The following is a 21,340-nucleotide window of genomic DNA, read 5'->3' as shown; positions in this document are numbered from 1 at the left end:
GGGTAGGCCACTCCATGACTTTAATGTGCTTCTTCTTGAGCCACTCCTTTGTTGCCTTTGCCGTGTGTTTCGGGTTATTGTCATGCTGGAAAACCCATCCAAGACCCATCCTCAGTGCTCTGGCTGAGGAAAGGAGGTTCTTGTCCAAGATCTTACGGTACATGGCCCCATCCATCGGCCCCTCAATGCGGTGAAGTCATTCTGTACCCTTAGCAGAGAAACAGCCCCAAAGCATAATGTTTCCTCCTCCATGCTTGACGGTGTTCTTGGGTTGGAATTCAGCATTTCTCTCCTTCCAAACACAACAACTCCAGTTTATGCCAAAGAGTTCAATTTGTTCTCATCTGACCACATCACCTTCTCCCAAGCCTTCTCTGAATCATTTAGATGTACCATAGAAGTACCATAAAAATTATAGACCGCTCACTTCTTTGTGATTGGTCAAACTTACAAAATCAGCAGGGGATCAAATAATTATTTCCTGCACTGTATTTGTTGCTTTTAGGCCTAACTTAGACCACCTTGCTGTTTCCTTTGAAAGTCCTGGGCAGGGGCGTGAAACACACTTTTTTGACAGGGGTGGCCCAACAGGAGCACTGACTTAAGCTAGAGTGACATTAACTATTTGTGCTCTCACACGCCTACAGTATGCATTTATTTACTATTTCTGCCTCCACATATCTACTTAGGCTATTAACATGAGGGTGTTATACTGATGTTACATTCCTGTGTGAAGAAAATAACACAGTAGCGTGGTAAAAGTATTATACAGAAATACGAGAATACATCTTCCATTCTAAATTCTATAAGAGATATATCCCCATTCAAAAATGTAAATCTGGGCCAACAGCATTGAAATGCATCTAAAGCTATACTGGCAGAGTATTCAACACTACCCCAAAAAGTAGGTTTGAATTTCAGTCCGGCCCTGACTAGGCCAAATAGCCAATCATAGTCTAGGAGTATGAGCTGTCATCTTGAGAGGCTCAGATCAGATTTCAGGGGTGAGCCATGCTACCCAGGCCACGCCCCTGGTCCTTTGAACTTGTCCAGAACAAGCAGCAACCTCAGCAGGAAGTGAAAAAAATGCAGTATATTAAGTGTCCACTTGAGGCTGGCTGCAGAAGCCCAGGAAGTCACATACACACCCATTCACAGATGTCAGTTTTTACAGCAGAAATAAACATGTTTATGACCTGGCTCACAAAACGAAGGGGGAATTTTGAATTAACTCAAGATTGAGATTTTATGAAGAAATAAGAGTTGTTCATAAAAAGGCGTGTAGCTGATCTGACAGGCGCGGTGTAGCTGTTTCGTCAGGAGGTTTAAGACCACGCCTCAGCTCCAGCTCTGTGCATGTTGTTAGGTTGACTAAAAAGTAAGCTTGAGACAGCATTCCCAGCATGGCGACCGTCATCGACGGGCTTCCAAAGCCACCTTCAGTAACCAATGGGTGCACTTACTCAGGCTTCGCCCACTGTTATTTACAGTCTTTGATGGAGAACAACTCTTTTGGGGGGAAAAGAACATACTTCACATTTATCATTCTCTTATCCCGCATATTCTTTTCAAGATCTGCATTCTCTGGGAAAACAATTATCTGGTCCACACATGTAAGGTTGCCTTACTTATTGTGTTTGAATAATACATGTTAACCAATGCCTGTCCTTTAGTCCCCTTTATCTTATCGTGTTTTGAATATTGTCCCCATTCTGTAAGTGGGTCACTCTGTCAAAGCAGATTTCACAGTTTCACAGGACGTGTGTTTCATTCCCTCTAAACCATGTTCCATGAATACAGATATTGTTTTGAATAACATTTTGTTATGAGATATACATTAAGTAAGTATAGCACCTGTCAAGAGCAGACATCACAATAAAAGAGCCATTATTATAACTCCCACTATGTCCTTTAAAGACCTGAAATATGGATTGAAAGTTGTGTATTTCATTCATATTTTTCAGTGCCGCAGTGAGCTTTGTTCTTTTGTAATTGGTCATGTCATAAAAATGCATGAACTCTGTCAACACTACAGTGAGTGCACACACTTGCGACTGAATGGTACTCCATCTGCTGCAGTCCTCAGAAGCTCTGAAAGCTGGGCATGAATCCTGATTAGGAAATGACTCGTGGGCTCTATGAGAGGAACTGTGTCATACCTTTGTCTGTCCATGCTCTGACCTGACCCAATGACACTATTTCCCTTCACTTCACTTCTTTTTGAGCCATGCTGAACAAAACACACTTCAGGACCAGAGGTTAGAGATTTATTATTTTTTATTTTTTATTCTCAGTTAAGTGGCTGGTCATGTTTTATTACACATACAATAATGAAGAGGATCTTTACATTCAACCACAGGATCCATTCAGATAAACACTACACAGCACTCACAAAGGCTCAAGCACGCACAAACAAAAGGAGAGATGAAGGCTACACTTTTCACACGCCTGCTTTACAACACATTGAGGATGTTTCCATCAGCACGGTGTTGGTGCTGAAATATTATTCTAAACCTTTTTTTATTTTCTCATAAAACTTGGAAAGAGTTAGTTTGAGAGCACCTTTTTGAAATTGTGTTTGTGTTTTTCCCACAGTGAGGAAACGCAGTGTGTTGCTTTGGTAGTGAGGAGGAAAGGCACTTGTTGTTGAGCTAGGGTTTTTTTTTGTGTGTTTTTAATGGTTGTGTAAGATACAAACAAAGGGACAAAGAAGTGATCTAGACTACACTGAAGCAAAGAAGAGAGGTCTGAATCTGGAATAATGCAACGCCAAATCTCGCCTCAGATTCAGATTATGGCAGTTTTTTAAAGCTGGAAACAGTGCAATAGAAGGGATATATATGGACAGGAAATAAGAGTGAAAAAAAATTCACGTTAGAAATGACTTTTTTTTCAGTCACATTTGCATAAAATTGATTTAGAAGATTTAGAAATTATTATTTTTTTAACCATAACATCCACAGCTAGCCTCGGGCTCTTAGGACAAACATAGATCAACATTAAAGACAAGACACTTTAACCGCTAAAACACAGGAGGTTGAATAAAAACACACAATGACCACAAGGCTCTCTTAATAATGTCAAATCCGTTATCTTTCACAATACACAACTTAAAGACACACAGGTTTGTGTTTGGATTCACAGAAAAGGGTTTTTGGGGGAACGACAAAGACAAGTGCAACAAGACAGATAACCGCTCTTTACTAAACCAGAAACGACCCGGTTCTTTTCATCCAATCAGCAAGCGGCAATGACGGTCAAGTCAGTCGGACTCTCACCGGCCGGAACCTTCACCTACTCCAGGTCTGCTTTTGGTTTAGCCGCCATTTTTGTTAGAAAAGCCTCCAAAGACGTCCACAAAAAACTCAAGCACATGAATCGAGAGCCATGGCAGGCGGGGGGTGGGTATAGTCGAGGTTGGGGATAGGTGGGGGGTCATTCAGGCTGCACACGTGAGCGGCTTCAGGATCACTTTCAGCAAACAGTTCACACCGATCATGATGACAGCAAAGACTCAGCACAAAGCATGCATGGACAGGGGGGGGGGGGGGTGGGGGGGGGGCAACAGATTGTGTCGCTATCTACCAGCCAAAAAGGGGGTGGGGAGATACTAGGGTGAGATGGGGGATTTAGCGTACATAATTAGAGTGTTATCAGAGGTAGGGAAGGGAGGGTGAGGTTAGGGTGTGACAAGATTTCCTCCTTTTCTTCCTCTTTTTTTCCCCACTTGAGTCCCGTGGTCTTGACCTTTTGCCCTCGTGCTGTTGGATGGGGGGGTTGTTGTGGGACTTCAGCGTTTGGCTGGAGAAGCACTCCTACTTCCCTGAATAACAAGACAAGACAACACACGATGAATATGAGGAGGTAAGAAGTCCTTCATGTCTGATTCTGCATTAAGGGTCTGCTCTGATGTTTCAGGAGTCCTGCTTAATGGTGTTTTTAGTCAGTTTGTGATGACAAAGATTTCTCTAGAGGCCGAGTCAGCACTAGAGTTAAAAGCATGTTCTGTGATCACAAAGTCTGAGCTAATGTTTTATTCACTTCACCACTGACACTGTGACATTTAATAACGAGCTGTCAGTAATTTAACATTTCACCATATTAGGTTAGAAAATATTCAAAGGTCTCAGCCAAAAAAAGAGAAAACCATTTCATCAGACTTTTGGTCATCAATTCTTAAAGCAGTAACGACGTTTATCGGCCCGATTTTAAAGCTTTGAGTGTTTAAAAAGTTCTCCATTCAAATAATAAGAGCGGAACTTATCCCTAATAAACGTCTGAGTAGTCCATCAATATGGGCAGGTTAGCATGTTTAGCTTATCAAGCCTAAAATGATGCATAGCTATGGAAATGCAAATGACATGCCTTTTTTTTTACTTGTTGAATATTTTGAGAAAGTCTGCAACATTTTCTAAATCTTCTAATCTTCTAAAATCATTCAAATGTTAACAAGGAAATAATTTAACTTGATAAGAAATGAGTACAAGTGTTGATTTGTCAGTGTATTTGTGAAAAAGGGTCTTAGTCTCAAGATCACTTCTTAAGGTCTCGTCTTGGAATTGAAAACAATTTTGCTCGGTCTCGTCTCCGTCTCAGACTGGACATACTGGACATACTTTTTTTAAAGATTTTTTGGGGCTTTTTGTGCCTTTAATGGAGAGATAGGACACTGGATAGAGTGGGAAACCAGGGAGAGAGAGTGGGAAATTACATGTGGGGAAGGAGCCACAGGCCGGACTCGAATCCGGGCCGCCTGCTTGAGACCACAGCCTCCATACATGGGGCGCGCACACTAACCTCTGCGCCACCAGCGCCCCAGACTCTGGATTTTTAATCAAGACTGGTCAAGACCAACACTGACAGGCTATTTTTTTGCCACATCATTACAAACTAGAAGAATAAATTCCCCTTTCTAAAAGAATGAATAACTTAATTTCATACATAGTTTGATTTTTTTATCGCCAGGTTACCGCCACAACCTTCCCATTGTGAAATGAGTGACACGCCCCCTAAACACAAGATGATGACTTTCAGTGATATTGACGGTCTTGGTCTTGACTTGGTCTCAATCCCTAAATGTCTTGGTCTTACACTCTGGTCTCGGGTATGCTTTGGTCTCGGTTACGGTGGTCTTGACTACAACACCACTTTCATGCAAAAGTATAACACAATCCAGAAATCTATTTTTGACATATTTATAATAACTTTATAAGTGTTTCATGTTTTATAATTTTAACCTTAAGTCCACCTGTACTGACTGTTTGTATAGTCATGACTAAATACTTACAATATAATATTTAATACCATGTTCCCCCAGAACTTCACAATATTCAATTTTCTTTCCATTTCTGGGTAGAAAGGGCCACCATATAGTGCTTTTGTTTCCAATGGGAGGCCATACTTCATAAGCACCTCCTAAATCTTTCTTTTTATCTCCAGAAAAGTTTCTTTGTCTAAGTTTGCTCTTGCCTCATTTGTCTCTAAGATAAAGAGAAAAGAGTTTTCAAACAGTCTGAAAGGAAAGTCTTATCCAGTGGCCGCAGGTAATTACATATTGTTTCACAGATATTGTAAATGTTTTTTCTCTGTGGCCTTCAGTCATTTCATCTTTTCAGAGGCAAAGACTCTTATTGATTTTTCTGTTTGTTTTCTGTCCCAAAGTTTCAGATACGACATCCGGCATTTCTCACAAAGGCTTCTCTGACACACATTATGGTAATTCTTCCATCGCACTCTTTTACTTCGATCAAAAAAAGAGGAGCGAGAAGAAGATCAGGAAACAAAGAGCTTATACAAACGAGACAAATCTTTATGGACTGCTTGAGAAGATAATCCACGTTGTCAGAAGTTTTTTTTCCCGCCCTCTTTACGCACTAACATTGGCAAGAGACTGGGCTTTTTTTCTGAGCTACTCTTTCAAACATTGCAGATGACATTCAGTATCTGACATGAAAGAGTGAAAAAATCTGCAGTTCTAGGTTTTAGATCTGCATTCGAACAGAGACAAAGAACGGAAGCCAAGAGGAAGTGAATATGTGTTTGTTCTCAGTCCCATTTGGACATTAAAGCCTGTAGTGTTATATCCCTCTGTCAATGTTAATTAGCGGTATCATAGGGATGTAACATGAGCGTCCCAGAACTGTGTCATCTCTGGAGCTGTTTACTCTCTTGTACTTCAGTGACAACTATTTAGCCACTACATCTGAGGGCACAGCTCTGGGGAAATTAAGTTTTCTCTCCACTGTCATTACCAACTAAACAAACGAATCTCAGGTACAGTGAGAGAGGCTGGCTAATTAGAAGCTGACAGGGGGGGAACCTGTGGAGCGGGGAAAGCTTTCAGTCTTTTTTCATGATGTTTCAAAACAAATCAAAAGGTTAAAAAGCTGCTCTCTTCATTTGAGATTCAAGCCGTCATGAATTCAGTGTTTGGAGGCAAGTGCTAATGAGTGGGATAAAGCTGAAAAGTTGGTTGAATGGAGAGCAGTTTCAAACTGAATGTTGATGTGGGAGCGTGAAAAAATAAGCAAAGAGCCATAACTTCCATTTGTGTCAAGAAGATTGTTTTTTTACAGTCATCCTTGGGAGATATGGAAGTTCTTGAGTTAGAAAAAAAACCCATGTTGTGGAATTACGAATTCACAGACAGAAAATAAACACACATAAATGCATTTTTTTTCTTATAATCCCCTCCATGAACACGACTGACTATCCATCTATTTAAACTTGAACTGTTATTGGAAGTTGCCAGTTTGTATTCACTTACTATTTGGGAATATTTGCACATGAGTTAGAAGATGCTCAGGCTGCTGGGCTTGAAGTTTGAGTGGGTCAGCTCTCAATTGTAAGGTTGGTTGGATCCCTGGCTGCTACATTTCAAAGTGTTCTTGGACAAGACAATGAAACCCAAATTTTTCTCCTGAGGGTGTAGTCATCCGTGTGTGGGAGAACGATGTGATTGGTTGGCTCGTAATGGTGAGTCGGGCACTTGGCAAAGCAACCTCTGCAATCAATGTGTGAAAGGTTAAATATTACATGTAGAGTAAGAGCGTTTAAGTGGTCTAAAGCTATTTAAAAAAAGTGCACTCCATTGATATTTACCAATTTTGTCATAATAGTTCCTTCATGACATGGAGTAGGTCAGAGATTGCTTTGTTTTCTTATATTTTTTAATGAACAAATGGTTAAAGTGCTGTACTTATGAGGTGCTTTTCCAGTGTTGTGACCACTCAAAGTGCTTTAACACTACACATCACCAATTCACACAACAGTCATATACTAATGGCAGAGGATGCTGTGTAAAGTGTCCATCAGTATGATCTAATATGTGTGCATACATATTCACACACTGCTAGGAGCAAAGTGGGGTTCAGTGTCTTGTCTGAGGACTTCGACATTATGACTGCAGGAGCTGGGATCAAAACGCCAACTTTCCAAATCAATGACAACTGATGAGCAGCCACAAGACTTCTGAAAAATCTGTTACTTTACTTTAAACCTTGTGAGTAGCATTGATATTCGGACTCTAAATATTAAATAAATGCTTAATTGCGCTAAATAACTAATTTTAAATCTCGTAATTTTTTCCAGAGTAGTTGTCACTAAATATTGCTCATGTTTAAATATTTGGCAATATACTTTTGTAAATCTGTCTCTACAGAGACAGTAAGACAAGCTTCAAACATACGTAAGATTATTATAATATGATATTTAGCCCTGCATTCATTGATATTGTGTGTTTGCAGTGTGATTGATGATATTGCATAAAAGTGTTATGTTGTGCATTAGCCGCCCTTTCCAGCAGGTGCAGTATGTTAGCGATAGCCCCCTGGACCCCTCAGAAGTGGATCCTTCATGTTCAGCATGATCATATCAGCACTAGCGTGAAGCTTGTTGCATGCATGATGATCAATCTTGTCTCTAAAAGCCCATTATTATTCTACTGCCGCTCTAGTAAATGAGATTAGGATGTCTTCGAAGCATTTCAAACGAATGTGGAGTGAGTTCAAGTCGAGCACTCCTCCAGCACGTATCAGTTACTCACTCTGCTGCTGATATCATCACTAAGGCAGGAGAAAGAAACAGGGGCAAAAAAGTTATTATGGAAATATTCCACTTTCAATAAGATTTCACTTACAGAAAGGAGAGGCAGAGCAAATAGGCCTCTGGGAGATAACTCAGAAAGGGTTTGAAAAAGAAAGTTTTTTTTTTTACCATTTTGAAGATCCTAGTCAGGGTTCCTTTGCCGTCACCCGCACCGCCCTTTTTGGCTTTAGCAGACTGTGACTTCTGATCACCCTGAGAGAGGGAGGAAAGAGACTGTGTGTTGAAAGAGCCTCAGAGTTATTTAGCAGGGGATTAAGACAAGGCTGACCTTTTTTAAACTGAGAGACCCAGAGTTATTATCACTCAGTGAGTGAGGGTGTAAAAATGTAAGTAAAAAGAAACTAAGGAGAGGAGAAGGACACACTAATAAAACATTCCTTCCACCAGCCTTCCAGGGTTTGTTATTGAATTATGAACTATCTTTTAGAGTGTAATTTTATTCCATTTCTGGAAAGGTTTTCTTTGAAGTATTTTGTATGAATTATGTATGAGTTAGAAAAGTCAGCAAAGTTTGGTATAAAGACAAGTGTCTGCTCGCTTATTTTTGAGGAATTTTGGTGAAAAAATAAAAATTAAATAAAAAGAAAAGAGATTTAGACAGCATATTGCCCATATGCTCATCTGGTTTATCCTTAAAATCAAACGCTAATACGTTCTTGAAATTTCTGTTTTCTGTTGTGTCTAATTACCAATTAGTAAGCACATTTTTAGTTGAGTTTTTACAGTAATCCAATTAATTAAATGTATTTTATTTTGGCAACATTGTAAAAGATTACTGTTCAAAACTCGGATGAAAAACCAAAGGTGAAAGAAACTTGCCCGAAATGCATAATTTTACTTCTTAAAAATATATAGCCCCTCATCAGCATCATTATTTTTAACTTTGAAGCCTCTCTCGCGTAGGGGTAACACTTTTATTTCTTCAATTCAAGGGCTGTGCATCATGAGTGGAAAGCTCCTGCATTGGTGCATTAAGCCTGCAATACTCCTAATGGCCAGTAGAGGGTTTACAGAAATATATCCATTTGCATGAGACAAGTTAAGAAAATGAGCTGAACTCTGAGTTGATTTATTAAATCATTAAATATGTTTCTTATGAGTTCAAGTTCTCAATCGATAGCATGATGTTAAATTGATAAATGTTTGTAATGGGTGTGGCCTCCTGTGATGACAAAGTTGATGTCATAGCAACCTTTTAACAAGAATAGGGAGGGACATAGTACCATGAATCTGACCTTTGGTCTACATATGGTGACTTGTTGTTCAGAAATCAGGCAACCAGAATTAACAAACAAAACCATAGCAACAAAAAGGCTGTATGTCTTTTATACCGTTTATGTCTTAATTACAAATTTATGGATTTCTCAAAAATCTGTTTATGTTAAATCCTCCACCTCTCCTGTGCCCATGTGACAAATGTGATAAAAGTGAAAGTAATAATACTATATATGCAACCACATTTCAGAGGTTTCAAATTCAGGGCAAAAAAGTTAATTTCCTGCCTTTCTGACCCCCTGCCCCACCCTAATCATCTTCTAATGGTCTCAACAGAAGATTGTCTTTGTCTTTTACCCTCCACTGCTTCTTGATTCAGAACAAGCACACACACTTTACTCACACTCACTGGCACAGATATGAGAACCTTAAATGAGGTGCTGATAATGTCGCTAAATGAAGCAGTAGGCAGCCGCACTTCATTCAGTCTCTGAGGAATTTTTGAAATGAAACAAGGGTAATGAAGAGCAGAATAATGCCTGTGTTATCATGAATATACAATACATGAACATGATAGGGATAAGTCACACTGCGGAGCTGCAAAATGGGAATGGAGTATTGGAAAATGGACTTGGGTCTGAAGGAAATGAGGGCGTTATCGCTGATGTACGGTCAGATTATGGAGGCTAAAGTGCTTGATGGAGACTAAATGGACAGAGCCACAGGCGTCACGCTCGGAGGATGTTTGAGAGGATGGCCTCAATTGTCCTATCGGTTTAATTAGGCATGATACCTGTGTCTTTGCAGATTTTTTTTTAAACCACCTACCAGGCCTATCTTGGCTGCTAGTCCTCTCCACTGGACGTGCAGAGAGACAAGAGACAAGGACAAGAGGTAAAAGAGACAGGGGACAAATAGAAGTGTGTTTCTTACTCAGAGAAAAGGCATGATGGGAAGGAGAAGGAGGCAGGTAGGAGGGTCCGTCCAGGGGGGAAAGGTCACAGGGTCACGGGGGGCGGAAGCAGAAGAGGAAGAGAGGGGAGGGAGGCAGAGGGAAGGAGAGAGGAGCAAGGAAGATGCTCACAAAGGAAAGAGTACAGATTAAGTGACATTCAGCAGAAATACTGTGTATGGGAAATATTCAAATAAACTTCAGTATTTAATGAACGCCTTCAAGTACTCTGCCTCTATGCTACCTATTTCAAACTTCAAGCAAAACTATTTTTGGTTTTACTCGTCTTTTGCAGTGAGTTTATATTGTCAGAAATTGATTTGTCTGGTTTGACTTCCACTAGTTTGATAACTGCTTCTCTTGCTGTCTCTCTTGACTACTGCCATTCATATTTTTGTCAACTTTTTAAAAAAAGTTCAATATTGACTGAAACATGGTATTTACTATACTGAAAGAAACTTCTTAATTTGAGCCAGAAAATAAATATGACAAACATACAGAGGGTAATGAATTGTGAAATTATTCATTTTTACAAGAAACAAAATATGTATTGTCTGTTATTTCTTATCATTTAGTGTGTGTGTGTGTGTATAACTTTTAACTTCAAAATGAATAACAGCCGGATGAAGCAGACTCACCCTAGACTTGGGAGGGGCAGGGGACACCTGAAGACGAGTAAATGACAAAAAGTAAAACGATTTGACAGAGTTAGTGAGGGACAAGACAAAGAAGACATAGAGAGACACACAGAGGGAACACTGACAGAGACAGCAGCAACACTGCTGACGCAGACTGTTTCTAGGTACTGCCAGTCCTTCACAGATGAACAGTGTTATCTTTATTACTCACGATCGTGCGGAAGAAGTGGACCACTGCGTTCTCCTGGCCCTTCTTACGTGGGGAAGTGGTGGAGGCTTTCTGAGGGGCTGGTGACAGAGCACCCCGGAAAGATCCCTGAGAAGAAAAAGAGAGACGGAGAGGAGGAAAGGAAAAGAGAGAAGGAGAGGAAAAGAGAGAAGGAGAGGAGAAAAAGAACAATAGACCTACTTGTTTAATAAATGTGTGCTTATGCCTCAAAATCAAAATGAGCAGACCTTCCCTTCCTGAGTAAGATCCTTAAATACAGTTTCATCAGGATCTTTTCAACATTTTTAAATGATAAATGTGAGATTAAAAGCTTAACCACTGAGGTATCACATATTCCTCCCACTAATGAGGCGACGCCTGCGAGCGAGTTCAGGCAGTCAGCTCGAGCTGCACTGATTTCACACTTCACATGCCTCTTTCTAGACAGTCACATGGCAACACTTCCTTCCAATTATCTGCAAGATTTCTGCTCTCTCAACCTGCACTCCTACTCAGCCCCACTACCAACCCCCCATTTTCCACCTGTAGATTTCGACTGGTGAAATTTAAGATATCATCCCATCACTCCTTAAATGTGGGGACTGATAAGGTCAAACTCTCAAAGTAACTGCTGCACTGAATATTTGAGTCGATTTTTAAAACAAGGTGTTGGCTGATGTTAGACAGGCAGGCTCAAAAATGGTTGAACAAATGATGATACTTACCTGAACTATCAATAATGTTTCTTTTTGAGTGGAATTGTGAATGAATCAGTTTGGCATGTTTAGGGTGGGACATTGTTTTTTTTAAATTATTATTATGTAAGGATGTTTTGGGCATAAACTGAAGTGTTTTCCATCTGTTTCAAAATCTACATGGACTGTGTGGAAGCTAGGATTTAGTTAAATGTTTTAACCATTTAAAAAGTATAAAGTTGGGGCGCTGGTGGTGCAGTGGTTAGTGTGCGTGCCCCATGTGTGGAGGCTGTCGTCTCAAGCGGGCAGCCTGGGTTCACATCCCACCTGTGGCTTCTTTCCTGTGTCGTTCCCCTCTCTCTCTCCCTGATTTCCGACTCTAGCCACTGTCCTATCTATCCATTAAAGGCACAAAAAGCCCAAAAATAAATCTTTAAAAGAAAGAAAAAGTATAAAGTTACATCATAGGAAAAAGCTGCTCTGGCTATTTGCATGCTCTGACTAAAGTCACTGATATTCATTCAATCAACCGCCTCATTAACCCCTAACCCAAAAACCTCTTTGTCCACAAGTGACTAAAAACAAATTAAACAGGAACAAAGTAGGGGGTGAAGATGTCAGTATTTACTTGTCAATGACTTGATCTGAACAAAGACGACCCAGAGTTTAAAATCAGTGCAGCGAGTTCAGACTTTACAAAGGATGTGTCAGCGTGAAGGCTTAATAAAGTGATGTGCTCTGACTTTAGGCCTTCAAATGTGAAAAAAACACACTCGTGTATTAACAAAATCTTCATGCAAAATAACACGGATGCATAAAAGGTGAAAGGTATAATTCTTCTAATACTGAACTCCATCAACAACCTGCAGCCCACACAAAAAAAATTTAATTTCCTCCCACTCAGAATGTACAGACGTTTCTGTTAATGTCGCCTCCTTCATTCTTCTCTGTGACCCCATTGATGTAACAGGAAAATGTATGTGTTTGTACCTGTGTGTGTGTGTGTGTGTGTGTGTGTGTGTGTGTGTGTGTGTGTGTGTGTGTGTGTGTGTGTGTGTGTGTGGTTATACCAGTATGTGTTTGGGGGGGGGGGGGATTGAGTGGTGGATAGGAAAACTGTTGATGACTCACAGCCATTATCTCACATCAAAGAAGCCTAGGGCAACAGAAGGGGGGAGGGGGACTTTCACCGCCACCACCATTTACACAATCTGACAGACATGGGGTGTTAGATTTTATGTCACCTTCACTGTGTTTTAAGGGTTGTTTTCTTTTCAATATTTACAAAACAACCATTAGATCAATACAGGAAAGGAAAGATAGATTAAAAAAGACGGGTTTCCAACTGGAGCACAATCCACCCCAAATGGATAGCTAGCTGGACAATCGTGGCGTTTTCAAAGGGTATACTGTTTCCATTCCAAAAACATAATGTCCTTTGTCCAAACCAATGTCCCAATTTACAATGTCCACATAACAACTCTTTGAACCTTTTGAATGGGCGCACATCTACTCTCTCGGTTGCTGTGCATTGCAGGCTCTGAAAGTGCCACAGATCCCCTTTAATGATGTCCCCATGCATAAGTGTGTGTCTCTGTGTGCGTCTGTTTTTACCTCGATGTAAATGATGGCAGGAAATGAAGGCAAAAATGACAGGGAGGGGAGAAAATAGGGCACCCTCAGTGGCCTTTGTTCAGTGGGAAGGAGGAAAGAAAAGGACGAGATGGGAGAGGAAATAAGTGATCAAATAATGCAGGATGAGTTCTGCTGGTGCAGCCAGTTGTCTCCCTTTGATGTGAGTGAGTTCATCCTCTATATCTCTTCTCCTCTCATCTCCTCCCCCCCTCTTATTAGAAAACTCTTTATATTTTTTTTACATTTGAAAAAGCTGAAACATTTCCAAGATGACACCAAAGCACACCTGCAGCAGATGCCTCTAAATTCCAGGTGCATATTGCACATATTTAACGGTGGGTTCAATCAAAAGCAAATTGGGTTTCCATTAGCTCCTGGCATGATTTTAATGATGATGTAGACTTTTGAATCTTGAGCTGTGACACTGACTCATTCTGTCATTACCAAGCTGTTTTATTATTACATTCCTGTTCCTAAATTAATTGGGGGTTTTGTACTAGACGACAAGGATTCATTTAACTCCCACTTCAGTAGTCTCTTTTAAAAAAGGAGCTAACAATCATTGCCCTGTTTATAGTCAGATGAGACAGAACAGAGACAAAAAGTGAAAAGGATGTGCGGACAGACTAAAACTCTATTTAATTTGTCTGTTTGCACACATTGAATCTGCATTCCATGTAGGCTATACAAATACTGTAGTGTTGTAACACCTTCCCTTTGGGTTTCAGGTTAATAGAGTTGGATTTTTCTTTAGCTGGTGCTTCGTCTTGCACTGTGTCTTGAATGAAAGTGGATTTATTTTAGGATACATACTGGATCAACACAAACATTTCTATGTATACAAATGCCTTTAAATAAGTACTTTTACATTCTAGGGCATAACATCGTTTTTGTTGATGAGAGTTGGAAAATAAGTTTGATACACAACTTTCTACATTTAAAACTTAACAAGTTAGAGGTTAGCCTAGAGAATAATGACTGAGTTATCTCTATCAAAAGGTAAAAGAAGTGTCCCCGTCAGGCCTTTTCTAGGCAAAGGTGTATTGAGAGCTAAGTGTTAATACTAGCTAACATGCAAAATGCATACAATATGTTTAGCAGTAGATTGTCTTTCATGTAAGCATGTTCAGATATTCTAATTAGCAATAACAGGAGATGTAATTTGCTGTGCAGGTATTTGTTCAAAAACTGGAACATTAAAATGTTGATAACGTGTTACATGAAAAGCCAGGGATCACCAGTGATTGTCCAGTGGGGAATGACGAGCTCATTGTTATCAAATGTATGGCTAGCCATCCATATGTGTATTAACCATGTCATGACGACCAATGATACAATATTGTTGAGCTATTTCAGCCTGCTCAGTAGTGATCATCTATTTAAAATGACCTACCCAACAGTCAAGTGCTGACCAGAAAACATAATGCTGACTGATTAACAAGTTGAATTATGTGTCTACAACCTGTTATTAAGGGAGCCAGGCTAGCTGTTTCCTTTTTTTTTAAAGTCTTAATGCTAAGCTAAGCTAACAATCATCTGGCTCCAGCTACAAATATAACAGGATGGCAATCAGGACACAGAACTAGCACTTGTCATAAAGTTCAGGTTAATCAGCTGAAGTCAGAGGTCACATCATGGCCAGCATCTGCTTCATAACAGAGGATGTTTAATAATTAATCCCACGAGCGGAAGATTTGATGATTCATAGCTGAGAATCTCTATCTTCATAATGACGGAGTATTTTCATGCATCAACATCATAAAAGAAAAACAACACTTACATTTTCCATTAACCCTGATCTATGTTGAGATATGCAGCTCATTTCCTAGTAGTAGCCCTGAAGCAATGAATGAATCAGATGAAACAGCTCTTTTTTCTTTAAACAGTCACATCTAGCTATCTGCCATAGAGTCATATGGTGATCCAAACACAAATACAAAGGTGTGTGTGTGTCACAATACTTCAATGTTCCACTTAAAAGGCAATCAGGTCTTTTTGCTCACAAGATCAAACTGCTACTGGAGGCTAACATAGCAATTATCTGTGCAGTCAGATTGAAATAATGATAAAACTTTTTTTTTTTAATTACACATTTGGAACTGTATGTACATCACAACAGTTGGAGGTCAGATTTTTTTCAAAAGAGGTGATATTTATTTTTTAATCGACCATATTTATATCAAAACAGTAATTTCAAACTGTTGTTTACTGCACTTAAGTTTTTTTTTATTGAACAATGGTCATAAAAACCTTTATTCAATTAACGTAGCTTGAACTAAAGGCAACTGGACTAGGCTGAAGTTCTCAAAGATATTTTACCTCCCCCACGAAAGACCTTTTCAGTTCTGTACTAACAGGTGTACGGAGCTAGAAATATAAGCCTCTACGGCTCATTAGCATGCTAATGATCACGGATCGGAAGTGAAGCCCAAGTCCCACCTGGGAGCATGTGACCCCAACCCTGAGCATGTGATTGAGGTGTTAACGACTTTAGGCTAAACTAGGTCCACAACTCAGCTAACGACTCCCATGTGACTATCCGTGATCAGTAGCATGCTAATGATCCACACAGGGTTTTATTTCTAGCTCCCTCCACCAGCTGAAGAGGTGAAACGCCTTCAAGGTCTTCAACTAAGTCCAGTTGTGTTTGGAGCCTCGATTAATCACGACATGGATGACTGACAACCTATACAGACATATTCATTGAATTGTTTAGGGCACGTGTTCAAACTATAATGGGGAGAGTGGCGTTTTAGTTTCTTTCAGGAGGCTTTTCTTTGTTTTGCCAATAGGTAATTACCAAGAGAAGGTGCAAAAACCTGGACTACACTCTAATGTCCACTTGAGGCAAAAAGTCACGCCAGACGTTATATGCACACCCATTTTAAAATGCCCATTTATTTTACAGCAGAAATTAATTTGTTTACTCTTTTTTTTTAAAAAAAGGTCTGAATAGCTAATTTCTTATCGAAACATACTGAAATAAATGACCCAGATGTTTTGTTGGTATTAAGGCGAAGAGTTATTCACAAATAGGGTGGCATTGTAGTTGTTTGTCAGGAGGCTCCTGCTCCTCGCTCCCGTTCTGTGGCTGTTACTGGGTTGACCAAAATTAGCCTGATAAAGCATTTCCAATATGGCCACCGCCATCGATTGGCTTCCCTTCAGAAACCAATGGGTGACCTCACTGAGACTGTGTCCATGACATGGCCATGTCATTTCCAACTTCACACTTTAGTTCTGACAAAAATAGGTTTTAAATTTGAGCATCCATCTGAAATTTTGCCCAAAATCAGTAATTTAATTCCACAATACCAATGTGAGGATGGTTGTCTATTTTTCAATTTGACATGGAAAAGGTTTGACATGTGCTTTTATTTCATTAAAAAATAAATCATGTGATCATTCACAGACCCCCAAATATTATTCATACACTCCCTAAAGTCTTATTAGGTTGAATGTATTTGCCTTTCTCAACCCAGGAATGAAATGCTTGAGCAATGTTTGCACTTCTCATTTCTGGAGCTCAGCAAGGGTGAGCAGGTTTCACTGTCTTCTTTCATGTGTGACTGATTAAACTGGCCTGCCGTCCCTTCTGCAGTATCACTCATTTGCAGCTTGCATCAAAATTAAATTCAAATGCATTTCCATCCAAAATCTCGTCAGTGTTTGTTTTGTGCAGTTATTGTCTGTGGCAGGGTGCCTGGCTCTAGTTGCTTGTTGGACCATCTCACCAAGTATTGAATACAAACACACTCTCAGATTGTAAATAGAAATTGAAATGAGCCAGAACAGACTGCACTCCTGAGCTGATTTCTATTTCCTTTTGTTCGCGACATAATCCTGATTTACATGATGCCACTCTTGCAAATGCAAAGTCTTTAGGCGCACTTTAAGTGACTTAAATGTGTCGATGCTTCTCTCAGATCAGTCTCAATTCATGCATGCTTGTTGTTAGGAACACAAACAATCTGTGCTCTTTTAGCAAACAAACTGAGAGGTGTTAGGTTCTCTCTTCATGTCACTTTCTGTTAAAGCGCACAAAGCAATCTTCAGTCATCCATATCTGAGATACGAGATAAACAGCATCTCTTCTTTCCTGACATCTCTATTTTTGCAGTTTTGTTTGAGTGACTGATTGAACTCTAGAATTCATACTTGTCTTAAAGTGGATCATTTTAGAGGTAGCGGACAAACCCAAACACACTGAATCACTGACTGTTTAGTTGTGCTTTGGGCTGAACTTAAAGAAAACAATTCAAGTATCTTACCAAAGTGGCTGGATGTTAGCAGAGAAGTTAAAACACACTTTTAAAGAAACACATGAGAGATATTGAGCCACATATGGATTAACACAAAACAAAACAAAGAGAGCGCTGAGGGTGTTGTTAAAGAGTTTTAATCAAGCAAAAAAAACGAAAACAGGATCAGGTTAGGAACAGGTCATTGGTCACAACAATTCACAACAGATACAAACGGTCACAGGTCTCCACTGCAGAGTTGAAGGCGTTACACGACAGGGATCAGCACCAATGCACTGCTGTGTTCATCCAAGACACCATGGGTTAAACTACGGTACCAAAGAGGTTCAGTTCTGACTGTGAGCTGTTCTGCTAAAGCCTGATCTTACATACAAACAACTGATTCTTGGAATTAAACAATTAAAGAGCAAATAAAACAAAATAAAAAACCCCTCTGTTCAATAAGAGTCCTCTTTTCTGCTTGATTAGCTGCTGTTCATGCAAACGTCTATTCGCACATAATCATCCCTATAATTGAAAAATTAATCAAGTGCAGATTTCCTGCAGTTGTTTCATGTCCTGAGGCTGGAGTTTGTTGTTTTTGGCGTCGTTTCACAACTTATAAAACATCTCTTATATACTATCCTTACTTTCTCGAAGAGCTCAGGCTCTGGCTTTGTTTGCAAACTAAGTACATAAATCCAGAAAAGGATAGAAGATTAAAAAAAAACACACACAAGGGAAACCTGCCAAGCATTCAAAATGACTGAAATTAGCATGCATTTCAAGATGCAACAGAAAATACAGACACAATGTTTTCCACAAATACTGCAGCCTCAACTTTAAAGAATACACTAAAAATGTCTGTGGAGAATCTGTGCACACATACAGACAGAGTTTAAGCTAAAAAATATCTGTCTTCATGCTGAATTGTTGGAAAAATATGTTTTTTTATAGCAGAAAATCAAGTGCAGGTTGTATTAATATTATTATTATTATTTGCTAGAGGCAACAGAGGTGGGGCAAACCCTGTCATTCACAAGAGATGTGAACGCTCCTCATTTGAAGGCAAACCCTTGGTGAATACATAAATATATATATATTTTTACATCTTTGTTTGAGTAAACTTGTCAGCAATATGGAGAGCAAAGTACAATATTATGGCATAGAGAAACATTAAATGAAACAAATACTGCAGAAAACTGGTCACAAACCCAACATTGAATGAGAGCGTCTCAATTTGATCGGATGAAACTTTTCCCTGAACATTTTCCAAAAGCAAAACAATATCTGATCAGCAGAAAAGGCTCAAGCAAACATTTGTAGCAAACAGTTATAGAAAATAGTTTTTTTTTTCTTGAATAGCTTTTTTAAGTGACAATAAGGCTTAGGAGGATTTAATGCATATTTTCATGCTGTTGGATGTTTTCTTTTCAATCACCTTCCTATAGCACCCTGATCAGCATTCTACTGGATACAAATGAGAGGAAAATAACGGAGAAAATTTATGTCCACTGGTCCACCATTTGGTTTGTTGCACCACAGCAGTAATACCAAGTAATATTCCCTTTTTAAGACAGCAGTCATGGTCAAAAATAAAAACAAATATGGAGCTAAAATGACTCATCTTGAAAGCATAGCAGGCTTTGGCCTTTAGCTTGAGTGCTGTCAGAATAATCAATATTTCAATGCATGTTTGCTGTAAACGGCTCTGAATTTGGAGTTAAGAGTTTCATTTCCATTTCATCACCACCTCCAGGGGGCACCACAGAGTGCATAGCTCATTGTGTGGACATGGGTGGAACCAACAGACCTGCAGTCTGGTTCTTAACAGCTCTGGCGAGAGTGCCAATCATCGTGTCTGAATTTGGTCCCAGGCTGTCTACACGGTTTGATACACTGGAGGACAAATCTAATATTCCCTCCCACAACCAAACATGGACACTAAAACTGCATGGGAATGCACGTTTGTGAGTTTTTGAAATGAACATTATGTCAAAATGAAGATTTCTTAATAAAAAATGACAGAACGATGTTAATCAAGGCTAAAGCAGGCTTAAATAATGACTTGTCTGCAGGATAATTAAAATCATTTTCTTACTTTGCAGACTCTTGAATATATTCCCCAACAGAGGATGATACTATGCTCAGACTCTTATTTCTCTTTGATCATATATGTAATCTTAAAAAGTGACTTAGCAGACTGCTTCAGTCAACAACAGTATTGAGGTACCTCCCTGTGTTTTTAAAAGGAAAAATCTAAGAGACAATGCCTCTACTAAGAAGTAGTATGAACTCTTTGCAGAGTATCTAATGGATCAATAAACCACTTTCACATCTTAATGATATTGGCAACGCTCTCATTTTCATCATCATCATTAAGGGAAGTACCAGAACTGAGACACTGAAACTCCAGTTTGACGAATGTTCCAATAAAACAAACTGCAAAGCAGCAGCAACGAGAGCAATTCCACCAAATCACATCCACAACAGATACATTAAATTGAACGGAAAGAAATATATGCTACTTAATGTCAGTACCATCAAAAGAAAAAAAACAAAAAAAACAATGCAATATAGAAATGTATCTCTTACGGATTAAAAATCACAGCCTCTTTGTAATAGAAAATAAAGCACAGAACAAACCCCACCCAAAGCCATCATCCAGTGAATATTCAAAGCCTTTTCAGCCAGTCTTTGGCTTCAGTTCACCATAAGAACAACGTGAAAACCCAACACAAATCTATATGACAAATATGTTTCAACTAATTCTTACAAGATTAAACGATCAGAAGTAAAAAATAAAATAAAAAAAAGTGGTTCTGGGAGCAAATCAGCAGAATGAACTGAGATAGATGAGAAGGGTGGAGTTTTCACCTCCACTCTCCTTGCTTCCTCACCTTGCTCTTCCTCTTCTTGTCCCCTCCAAAGAAGTTTCCAATCTGGTCCAGGAGGCCAGGGTTCTTCTTCCTCCTGCCCAGCCCGAAGGCGGCCTGTGCGGAGCTGCTTGCGGATGCCATGGTGGTAGTAGTGGTTGGTAGTATTTTTTTTTATTTGTCAAATGTGGGGTTCTTGTCTCTCCAGTAAATGAGAGAGCAAAAGACAGAGGAGGGATGAGAGAAAAGAAAGGGAGGGAGGGACACAAAAAAAGCTAGCCTAATCTAGGTCCTGTTCAGGGTTATCCGACCCGCACTCTGAAGCCGCTCCGCTGTGCTCCTGGATGGTCTGTAGCTCGTCCGATTCAGAGGGTCGCTCTTTGAAGGTGTTGTCCTCTCGGCCCGGGGCATCTCGGGAGAAGAGGCGGACCAGGTGGGGGCGTGGCGTGGCAGCGTCAGGGTCGGCTGTGTTGGAGTCGGTCCAAGGTTGGCGGGGGCCCTCAGCGCCCGTGGAGTCAGTCACCGCCGGCTTCTCCGAGACGCAGCCATTGTTCTGGTTCGCATCTGCCTCACCCAGGCCTGCGCAGAAACAACAAGGGTCATCTATGGGCTCGGGCCTGCATGGCACACAACAAACCGCAGCAGCACAAAGGACTCTTTTGACGAGGCAGTGCCCTTCCTGCTGCAGCGGACACCAGCAGAGCTAACTTTTTACATTTTTAACTTCATTTAATCGTACCTGCTCTACAGGGAACAGTGGAAATGTGCCATTAA

The 21,340-nt window shown here is 39.9% G+C and overlaps 2 protein-coding genes across 6 annotated transcripts in view; both read right to left on the bottom strand.

Annotated features, from left to right (window-relative positions):
• Nucleotides 1-2,259: 2,259 nt before the first annotated feature.
• On the bottom strand, nt 2,260-20,853 carry LOC109984383 (myelin basic protein-like). 5 transcript variants are annotated; one of them, XM_020634520.2, is made up of 7 exons: nt 20,591-20,853; nt 11,123-11,227; nt 10,912-10,938; nt 10,150-10,179; nt 8,215-8,298; nt 8,045-8,063; nt 2,260-3,823 (listed from the first exon to the last, which is right to left on the bottom strand). In XM_020634520.2, the coding sequence occupies exons 1-6, from the start codon at nt 20,708-20,710 to the stop codon at nt 8,061-8,063; spliced, it is 369 nt and encodes a 122-aa protein (XP_020490176.1). In that variant the 5' UTR covers nt 20,711-20,853; the 3' UTR covers nt 2,260-3,823; nt 8,045-8,060. The 5 variants fall into 5 exon arrangements, with proteins under 5 accessions (XP_020490176.1, XP_020490167.1, XP_020490192.1 ...); XM_020634511.2 differs by lacking the exon at nt 8,045-8,063; XM_020634536.2 differs by lacking the exon at nt 10,150-10,179 and having other exon boundaries at nt 8,215-8,289.
• The window catches only part of LOC109984374 (myelin basic protein), a 49,771-nt gene continuing 49,277 nt past the window's right edge, over nt 20,847-21,340 (bottom strand). The window contains exon 4 of the mRNA XM_020634498.3: nt 20,847-21,145. Coding sequence (XP_020490154.1) covers nt 20,847-21,145 — 299 coding nt within the window. The remainder of the gene's footprint in view (nt 21,146-21,340) is intronic.

Source organism: Labrus bergylta, chromosome 8 (genome assembly GCF_963930695.1).
Source record: "Labrus bergylta chromosome 8, fLabBer1.1, whole genome shotgun sequence".
NCBI classification, from domain to species: Eukaryota; Metazoa; Chordata; class Actinopteri; order Labriformes; family Labridae; genus Labrus; species Labrus bergylta.
Note: the sequence above shows the minus strand (reverse complement) of the source record. Positions and strands in the feature narration are given on the sequence as shown.